Here is a 14,650-nt window from a genome sequence, read left to right on the forward strand (position 1 = left end):
AAGCAGGCTGGTGGGACCCCCACAATGAAAACCCCAGAAGGGAGGGAGAACCCAAAGAACAGCCCAATTAGGACTGACCCTGCTCAGTGGCCATGAAATCCTGCCTGGCTGTTGGGATGGTGGGGGGGGGCAAGGACAGAAAACAAAGTGGGAATGGAATGGAGTTTCTGGGAGGAAAGCGTGGCTGGCTGACTGAAACACTGAAAACATTCTGGTACAGGTCCCACTTGCCCTCATCCTGAATGCATGATGAAGAAACATAAGCCTTACTGATAAGGTGATTTTGTCTTTTGGCAGGACAAGTTAAAGGCTAGGTATGGAGGGGGTAAAAAGGGGGGGAGATGTGATGTGTGGTATCCTAACCCACTGAAGGCAATGAATCAGGGTGGGGGAGGGGAAGCTTTCTACTGCTTGCTTGATGAATCCATTGCTGCCCTTTGAAAGTGTCCCTCTAGCCTGTCCAGTTGCTTATTTCCCACCCTGCAGTGACAAATGCCAGACATTGTGGCAGCTAGAGCTTAATTCATTGATCTTTCCACAGCTTTGAAATACTTTCGAACACCAAGATGGAGAAAGTCACTTCCACTCATTGATGTGCAGAGCTTGGAAAAGTTACTTTTTTAAACTACAACTCCCATCAGCCCCAGCCAGCATGGCCACTGGATTGGGCTGATGGGAGCTGTAGTTCAAAAAAGTAACTTTTCCAAGCTCTGTGATGTGTGTGTGTATCTATACCTATTATAAGTGCATATATATATTAACTTGCCTCCACAAGTGGACCAGCTGATATAGCACAGTGGGGAGGACAGTCTGGCTGGGAATCCAGAGTCTGTGAGTTCAAATCCCTGCTCGTGTCTCCTGGGTGTCAAGGACCAGCTAAAGATTACCTCACAGTGAGTGGCTCAGGGGTTACGTGCGTGCCCTGCCACCTGTGCAGCCGTGGGCAAGCTGCATAGGGCTGGCTTGTGCAGCTGTGGCAAGCTGAGCAGGCCCTAGACAGCTGGGAAGGACTAGCCTCAGAGGTAACCCCCCTCTGAATACCTCTTACCATGAAAACCCTATTCATAGGGTAGCCATAAGTCGGGATCGACTTGAAGGCAGTCCATTTCCATTTTTTCTTATATTAACTTGCCTCCAGAAGTGGGTTTGGCATGATTCCCCCCCTTTTTTTTTTCCAGGGTTCCCTATTTGGCCATCCCCCATAGCTGTTGGACTGCAACCCCTCGGCTTACCTTACATGGGCTGTGGGGCCCCGAGTGTTTCGCCCGGGCTGTGACTTTTGCCTTCCCTACTCCATTAATGGCCTCACTGCTCCTCAATGGCGTGAAGGCGACCAAATAAGGACAAGGTGCCTGGCTTGCCCCTTTGGAGCCGGAGAGTGACACGGCCACTCGGCCGCGTATAAATTGGTGGCGCTCCCTCCGCGTCGGGACCCAGCCTCGTGCTCAGGACTCCCGCGCGCACTCGGTGTTGAGCTGGTGAGTAGCACGGCTGACAAGCCCGTCCATCAAAGCCTCGGGGCGGCGGCGGCCGGGGCTGCTCTCTTGGCATTTTGATGGCACAGCCCAGGGCGGCCTTCCCGTCCGGCACCTCTTTTGCATGTGACTGAAAGTTTGGACCGTGTGTGTGTGCGAGAGAGATGGGGGGGGCTGTTCTACAGCCCGTTTAAGGCGAAGCATTTAATTCAATTTGCTTGCTGCACAATCCTGCGCACAGATCTGCTTGGAAGTAAGTCACACTTGGTTCCAGTGGGGCTTATTCCCAGGTAAGTCTTAGCATGCAATCCTATTCCCATTTTATCTGGGAGCAAGCCCCATTGAATTCCAGATGACTTACTTGTGATTAGGATGGCGCTGCTGAACCGCGACGCGATTCGGCTGAACCGAGTTCTTACCAGTTGAATTTGTGGATCACGTTCCGTGCGCGCTGCACTGCTAGCACGTGTGGCACAGAGGGCTGAAAAAAGAGCCGACTGAAGTTCTGTTGCCCTCGGAGTAAATGTGGGTGTTTAGAGCTATTTCGTTCACACTCCCCATTATCGGCGCCTTTCTTTGTTTGAAGGCGCCGCCCTAGACACTACAAAGACCTGTTGTGTCTGTGCTCAGCCGCTACATTAGCATTGTTTTTACATTTCAGCCCCTTCCCTTTAGGGGAAACTACCTCCCCCCAAGAAATAACGCCCTTGAAAGTGCTAACGCCAAGACTTGCTGGGTTCCTAAAGATGTGCTTAGCCAAAGGATGAGGATGGGGGTGGGGGTGGAGGCAACAGCAAATTAGAGAGTGCTGAGATCCACAAGTAGCTTAAGGTATTTCTTTATTTCTTTTAATTCGAGCAGGCTAAATCCCTAATAGCAATGCAAACAAACACATCTGCTTAAGCAATGTGCAGATCGCGCCAACTATGTTTGGGGCAGGAGTCTTCTGTGGCGCGATTGTTGTAACTAGAGCCACGCCAGATGAATTAAGGAAGAGCCGCCAAGGGAACTGGCTGCCAAGGAATATCATTCTTGGACAACTGTGTGGCATATTAGCAGCGAATTCGTTGACTGCAGCCTGTAACCGCCGGAGCGGTTTGTTTTTGTTTAGACTTAGAAGTGAAGGGTCTTTTGAGATCAGGGCCTCTGCCTGGTAGGCGCTGCTGCCTTCGGTCCAGCCACCGGCCCTGATGAGTCTTTTTGCCGTTCTTGTGTCTTTCAGCAACCCGATTCCTTCCAAACATGTGTGACGACGAGGAGACCACCGCCCTCGTATGCGATAATGGCTCCGGCTTGGTCAAGGCAGGCTTCGCGGGAGACGATGCCCCTCGCGCCGTCTTCCCTTCCATCGTCGGCCGCCCCAGGCACCAGGTAACCTTCCTTCCCCCACTGGCTACACCCAAACTTCTGTGCCCAGCACTTTCTTCACCAGCCCAGTCAAAATAATGCATACTGTGCATTCTGCGCGCGCGCGCGCACACACATACACACTTTTTAAAACCTCTTTAAAATCTTCCCTGCCTCCATTGTGTACTCAGATCTCCCCCTTTCAGTCCTTTCTTCTCTAACTTCCTCTTCTTCCAGCCTGCTGCAGTTAGTCTGTTCCCATGCCACAAACTTTCCTTCCTTATCAACTTTTGCTGCATGTCTCTGGCTTCCCCCAAATCATAAACTTTGCAGTATTCAGCACAAAGAGACACAACATCCCTCAACTTCCTTTAGTGGTTTTTGAAATTTCTAGTTTTCTCAAATCTTCAGGGACCTGCTAGTAAAACTCCAATTGACTGCCTGCCACGTTTTGGGTTGATCTTCTAGTCCCCTCACCCAAGTTCCGACCTCTTTTTCTTTTCTTTTTTTAACCTGGGGCGGATTTAAAACTGATAACAGAAATCAGTGTTTCCCATTCCTGCCTTGTCCACTGCTTGCACATCTGTAAACCTTCCAGGCTGGGGACAGTGCCTAACATGTTGTAGGACCTACAATGTAGGTGCTTAACTACATGTTCATTAACAGTAACCTTCCTCCCCCCCATTTTCGGACCGCAAAGCAACTGCACTTTGTTACTGGGGAGGTGTGCCTTATGATCTCTTGCAATTCCTTAAAAGACCATGGAGTCCAGCTCTTAGATCTTGTGCTGCTTCACTCTCACCCCAGCTGAATTAATTGCACCATCAATTTTCCTCCATATGTTACTAATGTAACATGCCGTACATTTATAATCCTGTTTTCCTCATATGTACCCCATCCATCCTCCAAGGAACTTCAGCCAATGTCTACTACCGTATGCCCTTTTACTTTCACAACGGAGCTGTGAAATGGATTAGGATCAGAAACACTTTCCCCAGGTCACTCAGAGAGTTGAACAATGATTTGAACCCAGACCTTCCATGTCCAAGTTCAGCACTCTTACTGCTCCATGACCCCACTAATTTCCTGCCCCCTTAAACTTCCATTCTCTTTTCTCTCTTACCTTTGGTCTATTTCTGTCCTTTTCTATATTTAAACAGTTTGCCTCTTCTGTAACTTATTTCTTTGCTCATTTTCTGTCTTCTTTATATTTCCCCCCCAAAACTTTACTTTCTCCCATTTTGCTGAAGAATAATTTTTAAAGGTCCATAGATTTATTGTCAATAATGTCATAACTATGATAAATCCATGACATTTGTAGCCCTCTACATAAGTTTGATGTGCTCCAGATATTGTTGGTCTACATATCCCATCATCCCTGACCATTGACAGTGCTGAGTGGGGGTGATGGAAGTGTAGCCTAACAACCTCTGAAAGTTTACAAATGAACCCCCTTGATTTACACATTTTGGCTACCCTTGATTTACATATTTTGTAATAGTACTTTAACACCCACTTGCCTTTTCTATGGTTATGGGGGATCTCCTTTATCTATATTATAACCAAATAATATGTGATTTCTGGAATACAACAGTAGATGTCGCTTATTTGTGAGTAACTGACATATCTAACTATGCAGAGCCATTTACTGTCATGGACATAATGAAAAACAGAGGCATGATTTAACGACTGACCTCAAGTCCCATTCAGTTCAAGTGGAAGAATTTGAAGCATGCCAACTATTCCATTTACATCAGCAGAGCTCAAAAGTGTTCAACTTGGTTCCCAACATTTATGAGGCAGCATATGCACTTACCCCCCCAAACAGCAAGAGTTTACTTCAATAATAACCAACCATAAATTGGTTGGGAAGTACATGGAAATATTGTACAGGAGTAATAGCCTACATATTGCACTTGTAGTGAGGACACTAGACAAATATTTTTTTTACTGCTGAAGTTGCTGTTGGAATAAACTAGTAAGCTACTACTGTTTGAGGAGCAAATGTACTTGAAATTTGTTACATAGGTTAGCTTTCCCTTCACCCACATTTTACACCTATTACACAATGAAACCAAAGAAGAAAACAGTCTTCTTTTTACCAAAATGAATTAAGTGATGAATTAAATGAAGGTTAATCAGGGTTTTACACTGTCTTTCATCAATTTTCCCTTTTTGGCCTCATACCGAAGTCAATCATTCTATACTATACTGTCTCACAATGCCTGGCACTGTTCCTTTGTTTTTTCTGACCTCTAGGGTGTTATGGTTGGTATGGGCCAGAAAGACTCTTACGTGGGCGATGAAGCTCAGAGCAAGAGAGGTATCCTAACCTTGAAATATCCCATTGAACATGGCATTATCACTAACTGGGATGATATGGAAAAAATCTGGCACCATACTTTCTATAATGAACTGCGTGTTGCTCCGGAAGAACATCCCACCCTACTCACAGAGGCTCCTCTGAACCCTAAAGCCAATCGTGAAAAGATGACCCAAATCATGTTTGAGACCTTCAACGTGCCTGCCATGTATGTGGCCATCCAAGCTGTTCTATCCCTCTATGCCTCTGGGCGTACCACAGGTAAAAAGCCAATATGTTCTTTTAATTAGCCATCTCTCCTTCACCCTTCAAAATTGTAAAACACCTACCTACATAACACAACCCCAAGCAAGTTCACTTCCTGTATTTTGTATTAAATTGGAATCAGGGGTAGGGAATCACAGAATCATAGAATAGTAGAGTTGGAAGGGGCCTATAAGGCCATCTAGTCCAACCCCCTGCTCAATCCAAGGGGAAGCTGTGGCCCTTTAGATATTGTTGGACTACAATTCCCATCAGCCCCAGCCAACATGGACAGCAATCAGGGATGATGGGAGTTATAGTCCAGCAACATCTGGAAGGCCACAGTCCCACCCCCCTGCCATCTAGATTCTCAAAAAGTTGTATTTCCTATGATTGTGCACAGTCACTAACATACATCAGAAAATCCCCACCCCCAATATCCTTCTCCTTTCATCTTACCATGCTTTAGCCATTCTACGTGGCATTGTTTATACATTACAGCAGCAACATGGGAGCTGCTTGTCTATCCCATATGCATAAGGCTTGGCAACATGTTAGAGACCAACAGAATTAAGAGACCAAAGGGCTCAACAAACATACTTAGGAAGTTCCCCTCCCTCCCTCCCTCCCTCCCTCCCTCTCTCATCTGTATGCTGCCACATAACATAATGTTTTCTGGGTGGCTTACAATTAACAAGTGAAAAACAATTGAAACACAAAGTAATACATAAAATCATTAAAAAAGAAAGCAACAACAATCTACATAAATGCAACAAAACAAAACTCACAGCACTCCCAAAACTGAAAACAGATTTTAAAACAGATTAAAATTTAAATACAAATTGTTTAAAAATTAGGGCCCAGCCCTAGATTATGTTTTTTAAAAAGTTTGGGTGGATGGAGAGGTCTTCACCCAGTGCCAAAACAACACAAAATAAGGAAGACTGTTCCATAACTGGGGTGCCACCTGGTTGGCCACTATGAGAACAGGATGCTGGACTAGATGGGCCACTGGCCTGATCCAGCAGGCTCTTCTTATGTTCTTATGAAAAGGCCCTCTACCATGTAGGCAGGCCAATCATGCGAGTCCTTCTCACCAGGTCATTGCCTGGCCAAGATCAAGGATGATGATCAGGTGATATTGGCTCTTTAAAAGTCATAGCAGCCTTGTGGGGTGAAGCCATGGATAAGCAACTCCTATGCCGCTGCTGCAATGTATAAAGGACATCATGGGTAGTTAACATATGGGTAGTTAAACAGCATTAACGGGAAAATAATCTGCAGTAAATATTCCTTACATTAAAAATAAAAATATTAACACAGTAATTATAATTGAAGACAGTACTGTGGTGGTGGAAATTCCTAATCTTTTACTATGCAGTCTAGGTTCATCACGTGGTTATTAGGAATATTGTAAGACTGTTCCAGTGCAATGTAATTTAGAATGGAAAGGGAGATTGTAAGCCAGTGAAACGGTACTGGTATAATATGGATTCTAGGACAAACCAGGCCCTAAAGCTGAAGATTAATTAAGGAAGTCTTCTCCTTGGATATTGTGGTCTATGGTGTGATACTGAAATAACTTTGAAATGAGAAACCTATTCCTTCAGTTATTTTCAGTTATCTCAAGGGCCCTGGTTGTGGATTCTCAGTTGCATACATATTCTCCTGACCTGTTAAATTGCTTGTTAAAAGGCCACAAATGTTGGTGGTAGGTTTATGTGCTTACAGGCTTATCTGATCTTGGCCATTGCTATCTCATAGGTATTGTCCTTGATTCCGGGGATGGTGTTACGCACAACGTTCCTATCTATGAAGGTTATGCTCTCCCTCATGCCATCATGCGCCTGGATCTGGCTGGCAGGGATCTGACTGACTACCTCATGAAGATTCTAACAGAACGTGGTTATTCCTTTGTGACAACTGGTAAGCACAACTCGGATTCTCTCTCTCTCTATTCCAAAATCTACACAGCAAAATACTGAACTAAATGCATCATCTACATTGTCATTGCAATTAAAATGTGTTTTTATAAATTGAAATTGCTTCTTATAAAATGTTTATAGCACACACTTATTAAATGTGTACATTTTATATAAAAATATTCTGTTTAATTTTTTTAGAAAATAAATACAAGTTTCATCTGCATTCTCCACTAATACATATCACCCTCAGAAGACTTAACAATAATAATTCAGTAGAATTAAATTCATGAATAATCCAAGTCACATAAAGTAAAATTATTTTAATCCCTTCCTCTGACTGGAACAGTCTGCTTGCCACATTTTATAAGGACCACCCCTGCTGCCATTTTCTCCTCTGAACTGCAAAACTTCCTTCCCTCTTCTCTCATAACTCTCCACCCCACCAGGGTTATTGAGTGATGCCTTAGACATCATGGGAAGCTTTCTGGAGGTTCTCTTGATGTGACAGATCTCTATGCTCCTGTTTGGGTGCTCAAACAGAAGTGCAGGAAACATTTCCAATGGTGTCATTCCCCCAGAAGATTTCATTCCTTGCTTGTCTGCTCCTTGGCCTCTTGCTCCTTTCTCTTGACCTGAATTTCTGGGTTTGCCTCTACAGCTGAACGCGAGATTGTCCGTGACATTAAGGAGAAGTTGTGCTACGTTGCTCTGGATTTTGAGAATGAAATGGCCACTGCAGCCTCGTCCTCTTCTCTAGAGAAGAGCTACGAATTGCCTGATGGCCAAGTGATCACAATTGGGAATGAGCGTTTCCGCTGCCCAGAAACTCTCTTCCAACCGTCTTTCATCGGTAAGTGTCCCTACACATGCAACATTTAGGTCTAAGTTCAAATGTACTAAAACCAATTCACATTACAAAATCCCTCAGAAATCTTAGGAACATTGCTACTGGAGGAAAGAAAAAGGAAGTGTGAGGGTTAGGCCAGATTCAATCATACTCAATGTAATTTTATTTTGAAATAGAATTAAAACTTCAGGCAACACACACACATAATAACGAGATCAGTTAAGGAATAAAACCCTTGCTGATTGTGTAGTATATCATACTAATAGAACAACTTGTGCACTACCTATGTCATATATAAGTGATATATGACATAAACATTATAATCAGAAAAAATATAGGTGCCTGCTCTTGATTGGAGAGCCAGTGTGGTGTAGTGGTTAAGGTGCTGGAGTATGACCTGGGAGACCAGGATTCGAATCCCCACACAGACATGAAGCTCACTGAGTGACCTTGGGCCAGTCACTGCCTCTCAGCCTCAGAGGAAGGCAATGGTAAACCCCCTCTGAATACCACTTACCATAAAAACCCTATTCATAGGGTCGCCATAAGTTGGGATTGACTTGAAGGCAGTCCATTTCCATTTTCATTTTGCTCTTGATTGAAAGGTGATTGGTCAACCTGCTCTTGATTGGAAGGGCTTCCATACAAGAAATAAATGGAAAGTATGATGCCATAGTATCTTACTTAAATGAGGATTTCTTACTTGTGTTGCTTGCTGAATACATTTGTACATAATCATTGTCTTCCAAACAGAATTAACCCTCATCTGTTTAAATGGCAGCTTAGAAGACCAATTACATGTTATACATAATGTTGTGCTGCATTCAGTTGCTTTAAAATACCTTCATGGAACAATCCAGGCTCCTTAGGGTTCAAAATGATGAAGAAGCAATGCTTGGTAGTTACCTCTATGTGGAATGGCATCCCATCCCCACTTTGAGCCCTGCCACTGATCAAGAACCAGGTCAGGGTGACTTTACTTGGTCACTGTACATGTGGTTAATATTAGCAAGTGACAATGAAGTCTTAACAAAGGGGTCACCTCATTTATAGGTTTTAGACAGTGTCTAGCAAGTTATGGCTCTAAAGTTTGAAATAGTAGCATTTTAAATTTATTAAGATGCAAGAAATAAAATGTAGCTTTGGAACTTGCTATCAGCTGCCCCCCCTTATTTTTACATAAATTTCACTATACTACACAGCAAAAATCCTTATTCGTTGGGTTTACTTCTGGAGGAGGGCGGGGAACGGTGTCTGTGTATCATGGAGAGTTACTGCATCTACTCTGACAAACATGTGTCCGAGGCCTAATAACTTATCCTCTTGGTTTTTCTTCTCAGTGAATTAAATTAAATTATCCAGCCATGTGAGGCTTCTCTTCATTAGCAAAATGACTAATTACACTAGGGGTGCTGGGGAGGGGTGAAGAGACATCCCTTAGGAACATCTATATCCACGGTCAGAAGCTTCTAAATATCAGTTTTGAAAACTGCAGGAGGGGGGAGTGCTGTTGTGCTCAGGTCCTTCTTGTGGGCTTCCGGTAGGCATCTGGTTGGCCACTGTGAGAACAGGATGCTGGACTAGAAGGGAATTGGCCTGATCCAGCAGGCTCTTCTAACGTTCTGACCAGATGCCTAATCTGTTTTCAACTGTTTTTAATAATGTATGTGATATTGTTGTGACCTGCCCTGGGATGTACTAGTGAAAGGTGGGTAACAAATTTAGTAACAATTATATTTACTTTTTTATTGCATATATATCCCACCTTTTCTCCAATGAGCTCAAGTGGTGTATATGTGCGGCAGCTGTGAAAAAGGCAAATTCCATGCTAGCGATAATTAGGAAAGGTATTGAAAATAAAACAGCCGATATTGTAATGCCGTTGTATAAATCTATGGTGCGGCCGCATTTGGAATACTGTGTACAGTTCTGGTTGCCTCATTTCAAAAAGGATATTATAGAGTTGGAAAAGGTTCAGAGGAGGGCAACCAGAATGATCAGGGGGATGGAGCGACTCCCTTACGAGGAAAGGTTGCAGCATTTGGGGCTTTTTAGTTTAGAGAAAAGGCGGGTCAGAGGAGACATGGTAGAAGTGTATAAAATTATGCATGGCATTGAGAAAGTGGATAGAGAAAAGTTCTTCTCCCTCTCTCATAATACTAGAACTCGTGGACATTCAAAGAAGCTGAATGTTGGAAGATTCAGGACAGACAAAAGGAAGTACTTCTTTACTCAGCGCATAGTTAAACTATGGAATTTGCTCCCACAAGATGCAGTAATGGCCACCAGCTTGGATGGCTTTAAAAGAAGATTAGACAAATTCCTGGAGGACAGGGCTATCAATGGCTACTAGCCATGATGGCTGTGCTCTGCCATCCTAGTCAGCGGCAGCATGCTTCTTAAAACCAGTTGCCGGAAGCCTCATGAGGGGAGAGCTTGAACTCGGGTCCTGCTTGCGGGCTTCCCCCAGGCACCTGGCTGGCCACTGTGAGAACAGGATGCTGGACTAGATGGGCCACTGGCCTGATCCAGCAGTCTCTTCTTATGTTCTTATATGGTTCTTCCCCTCCTCATTTAATCCCCATAACAACCTGTAAGGTAAGTTAGTCTGAGAGGCAGTGACTGACCCAAGGTCACCCAGTGAGCTTCATGGCTCAGTGGGGATTTGAACCTTGGTCTCCCAGGTTCTAGGTCAACACTCTAACCACTACACCAACCTGATGATGATGATGATGATAATCTATTGCCCCAAACTATTAAATGGACCTGTGTCCCAGGTATACATGCAAAAGGCACAAATTCCTTTGCTACAAAAACAAGGGTGACTGTCTTATGTTGATCGCACTGCTTTAGGTATTGCAAAGTATAAAGAAATAAAACAAACACAATATAAGGCACATTTATTGTGATAAATATTTGACTGGCAACTTAATCTTGAATATAATAAAAAGCAAGTCTTCTGGCCTTGCAGAAACTTGCCTCCATTGCTAAATTATTGTTGCCCCTTCCCCAGTGCTAAAATACAGAATGGCATTCCTGATGATGCCAGATCCATTATGCAGCTAACATCAAAGTGACGTGTTTCAAATAAAGGAAAGGAATATGCTAATGAAAAACTGAGCGTTAGTCGCTTGTCATAATGGTTTTGATTGACTGGCATTTTTCTGACATTTGTATGTTTTAATTGAGCCATTGTTCTTAGGGATAATACACCTGAGACAAAGGACATGATATACCAGGTGATGCAGATGTGTTACCTTCTTGCATTCAAGAGGGTTTGCAGGGACATCCATTGAATTGAATGGAGATGCTCCTGCAGCAGTGTCTAAGAAGTGTACCCTGTAAATCCTCCAAAGATGACTTGAAGCCCCAGAAAGGCTGGGGTAGATTCATATTGCTGATGACCAACCTTTGATATGATTGAGATAGCAATCTTCCCCTGCTCTGCCAAATAAATCTGATGGATGTAACAAGTGTTTATAATATAAGCCTTGCGTGTTTCAGTGCAGTTGCTCATCAGCTGCCGTTTTGTTAAGAATCAAGTTTCAGTTCACTTTAAGCAGCCACCTGTCAACTAATACATTGGAACGTAACCCGTGAATTCTGATGTATTTTTCCCCATGCTCAAAGCTAAGCTCCCGTTCATACCTTCATCATCTGTCGCCTTCATAAATACACCCTCTGCATTCTTCCACTTTCAAATGCAATTGCTAACATTACCCACTGTGCCATGACGTTCTCACTATGCAGGCTATCAGTCTTACATTGTATCATGTCAAATCAAATTAGTCCAGTCATCGAAACTGCTGTGCCAGCATGTGTATATAAATTTATGAGGACATGCAGTGTGCACATCCATCCAACATGCTGACACAAAACCAGTTCACACAACACTTTTGTTCGTTTGTTTATGCAAACACTCCCAACCTTCCTTGGAAAGTTGCCTTGAGAAATGTAAAACATGACCCAGTGCAACATAGCGATCAGCAATCTCTGTGATCGCAGTGGTTGTGTTTCGACAACTCTTAGAACTATAAAAGTGACACAATATTAGACCTATGAAGTTCTGTACAAGCTACATCTCTGTGACATAACTAGAAGATGAGAAGGAACATTTCTGAACCCTTTTTTTGTGTAAAAACAATAGAACAACAGAAAAAAAAACCCCAAACACCCTATCCCTTCACACCTTATTTATTAACCTAGATATTAGTTTTTACTTTTTCCAATTTATGGCAAATTCTTAATGAGATAAATGGATTCTTATGCTTTCTGTCCATTTTGTAGCTTTCTGCTTATTAATAGTATTTAAATGTCAACATGTCTTCTCTATCTTTGTCATTCAATGGCTTATCAAATTTTGTTTCTTTCCAAGGTATGGAATCTGCTGGTATTCATGAAACTACTTATAACAGCATCATGAAGTGTGACATTGACATCCGTAAAGATCTGTACGCCAACAATGTACTCTCAGGTGGCACCACCATGTACCCTGGCATTGCAGATCGTATGCAGAAAGAAATAACTGCATTGGCTCCCAGCACCATGAAAATCAAGGTGAGAGGACATATTTCCTGTTCCAAAATGAACATCAGAGTCACAGTAAAGCTACAGAGTGACTTCACCTTTACTCAGATTTGAAAATATGTATGAACATTGTGTGTTGATCTCTTACAAATGGGGCACCATTTCCTTGGATTATTTTTTTTTATAACAAAGTTATATTGACTGGAAACATGTGTTGGTGTAGCTCCAACTGAGAACCTTGTTTCTTTTCTTCTCTTTAGATCATTGCCCCTCCTGAGCGGAAGTACTCCGTCTGGATAGGTGGCTCCATCTTAGCATCTCTTTCAACCTTCCAGCAGATGTGGATCAGCAAACAGGAATATGATGAGGCTGGCCCATCAATTGTCCACCGCAAGTGCTTTTAAGCATTTTCCTGCCCTTCCCCTCCACTCATCTCCCACTCAGGATGACAACATGCCTCTTGAAGTCTTTTTGTTCCCCAGCAATCCTTCCTGAACTTGGTTCAGTTATTGTACAGTTTGTTTACACACACCAGTGCAATTTATTTGTACTTCTTTGAATATTTATTGCTTTATAAATAAACAAGATCTGGGACTTGCAAGCTAAAGATGCTAGTCTGTTTCTTCTGTGTGGACGATGATGATGATCCAAAATTAGTAAAAAATTTTGTGCATGTGACAGATAGTGTTAAAGAGATCATTGTCATCTGGAGTGATCCTGTTTGGTGGAACAAGAAGCTCACCTTCATATTAATTCAATCTGTCTCTGTATTTTTGCTCTCATTTTGAAACTTGAACAGATAAATTTTTGATGCTAACATTTCAAAAGCAGTAGCCTGGGGTAATAAAATATATAGGACAGGAGAGACAATCTGCATTAAATCACTAATTTTTTAAAAAAATCTTCCCCAGTGGAGCTCAGCGTAATCTAGGGATTGACAGTTTAAGCTCTGCTCAGCAAACCCAATTCTGTTATGTCAATACGATCAGAAAAATATTTATAATAAATTAGCTTGATTTCTTAGCCCTTCAAATACCTATCAATTATTTTCTTAGGGCAAGACAGAGCAAAGGAAAACACTAATCTGTTCTGACAACTCGCCTACTCCTGAACTTGTCAGACCTACTCCAGACCCTGAAAGAAACAATATAAAGCTTTGATGTAGTAAAGGAAATGCCTGTAGTAGTAACAATTTTAAACCAATGTAATTGCTTCTTCTACAGCCCAGTTCTTATCTTTGTCTGACACCAGGCCAGGAAACTCTAGCACACTGTGGATGATCTTCAAATAGCAGAAGTAGCTAGTGAAAGGCCCAGCTTACCTAGCTGTTGCACATACTGCACTAACAGGTGGGATCACCAGGGACAGCACACAAATATTCCAGCAATAACTAATTTCACCTAAGACACAATCAGCCATAGGGACAAGTGGACTTTGAAATCGGCTGAGGTTGATTGGGAGAAGATGGCAGAGATTTGCAATCAGATCTCCTGTCTCTTTAAATGTTAACAGTGGAGGCTGGTGGCTCTATGTCAGTGGGGAAGTGGAATCAGCTCCAGGTTTTAGTCCGAACTTTCAAGGAGCTGTCCGAGGTGCTTCACACACATACACAAACACACCTGTACTGTTTTCAATGAAAAAGTGCACCCCTATGAGGGACAGGGAAAGGGTTAACTATCCTAGCACTATAGTACCATTCTGAAATAGGCCCTCCAGAGCTTTTTTTTTTTTAATCAACATTTAAGCAGATGAAAGATTCAGTCATGGTAAGGTAGGGGAAGGGCGAGAATTTTGCTCCTTTTGCAGTCCATTTATAAAAGTGAAACACTCCCCCCCCGCACCACTTTATAGCCAAATATGTGTGCCTGGTTTGGCCCTGGTGTATTGGCTCTTGTCCAAGAGCCAAAGCGTGTAATGCAGGCTAGATGTATAACTAGCTTCCCCTCCCCCCATTGCAGGGATT

General features: G+C 42.9%; 1 protein-coding gene across 1 annotated transcript; it reads left to right on the forward strand.

Moving 5' to 3' along the window:
- Window positions 1-1,398: 1,398 nt before the first annotated feature.
- On the forward strand, window positions 1,399-13,288 carry ACTC1 (actin alpha cardiac muscle 1). Its single transcript, XM_061611527.1, has 7 exons — window positions 1,399-1,478; window positions 2,698-2,846; window positions 5,082-5,406; window positions 7,153-7,314; window positions 7,972-8,163; window positions 12,536-12,717; window positions 12,948-13,288. Exons 2-7 carry the CDS (start codon window positions 2,718-2,720, stop codon window positions 13,089-13,091), a joined length of 1,134 nt encoding a protein of 377 aa, XP_061467511.1. The 5' UTR covers window positions 1,399-1,478; window positions 2,698-2,717; the 3' UTR covers window positions 13,092-13,288.
- The last annotated feature ends 1,362 nt before the right edge of the window (window positions 13,289-14,650 follow it).

This window comes from Rhineura floridana, chromosome 2, assembly GCF_030035675.1.
Source record: "Rhineura floridana isolate rRhiFlo1 chromosome 2, rRhiFlo1.hap2, whole genome shotgun sequence".
NCBI classification, from domain to species: domain Eukaryota; kingdom Metazoa; phylum Chordata; class Lepidosauria; order Squamata; family Rhineuridae; genus Rhineura; species Rhineura floridana.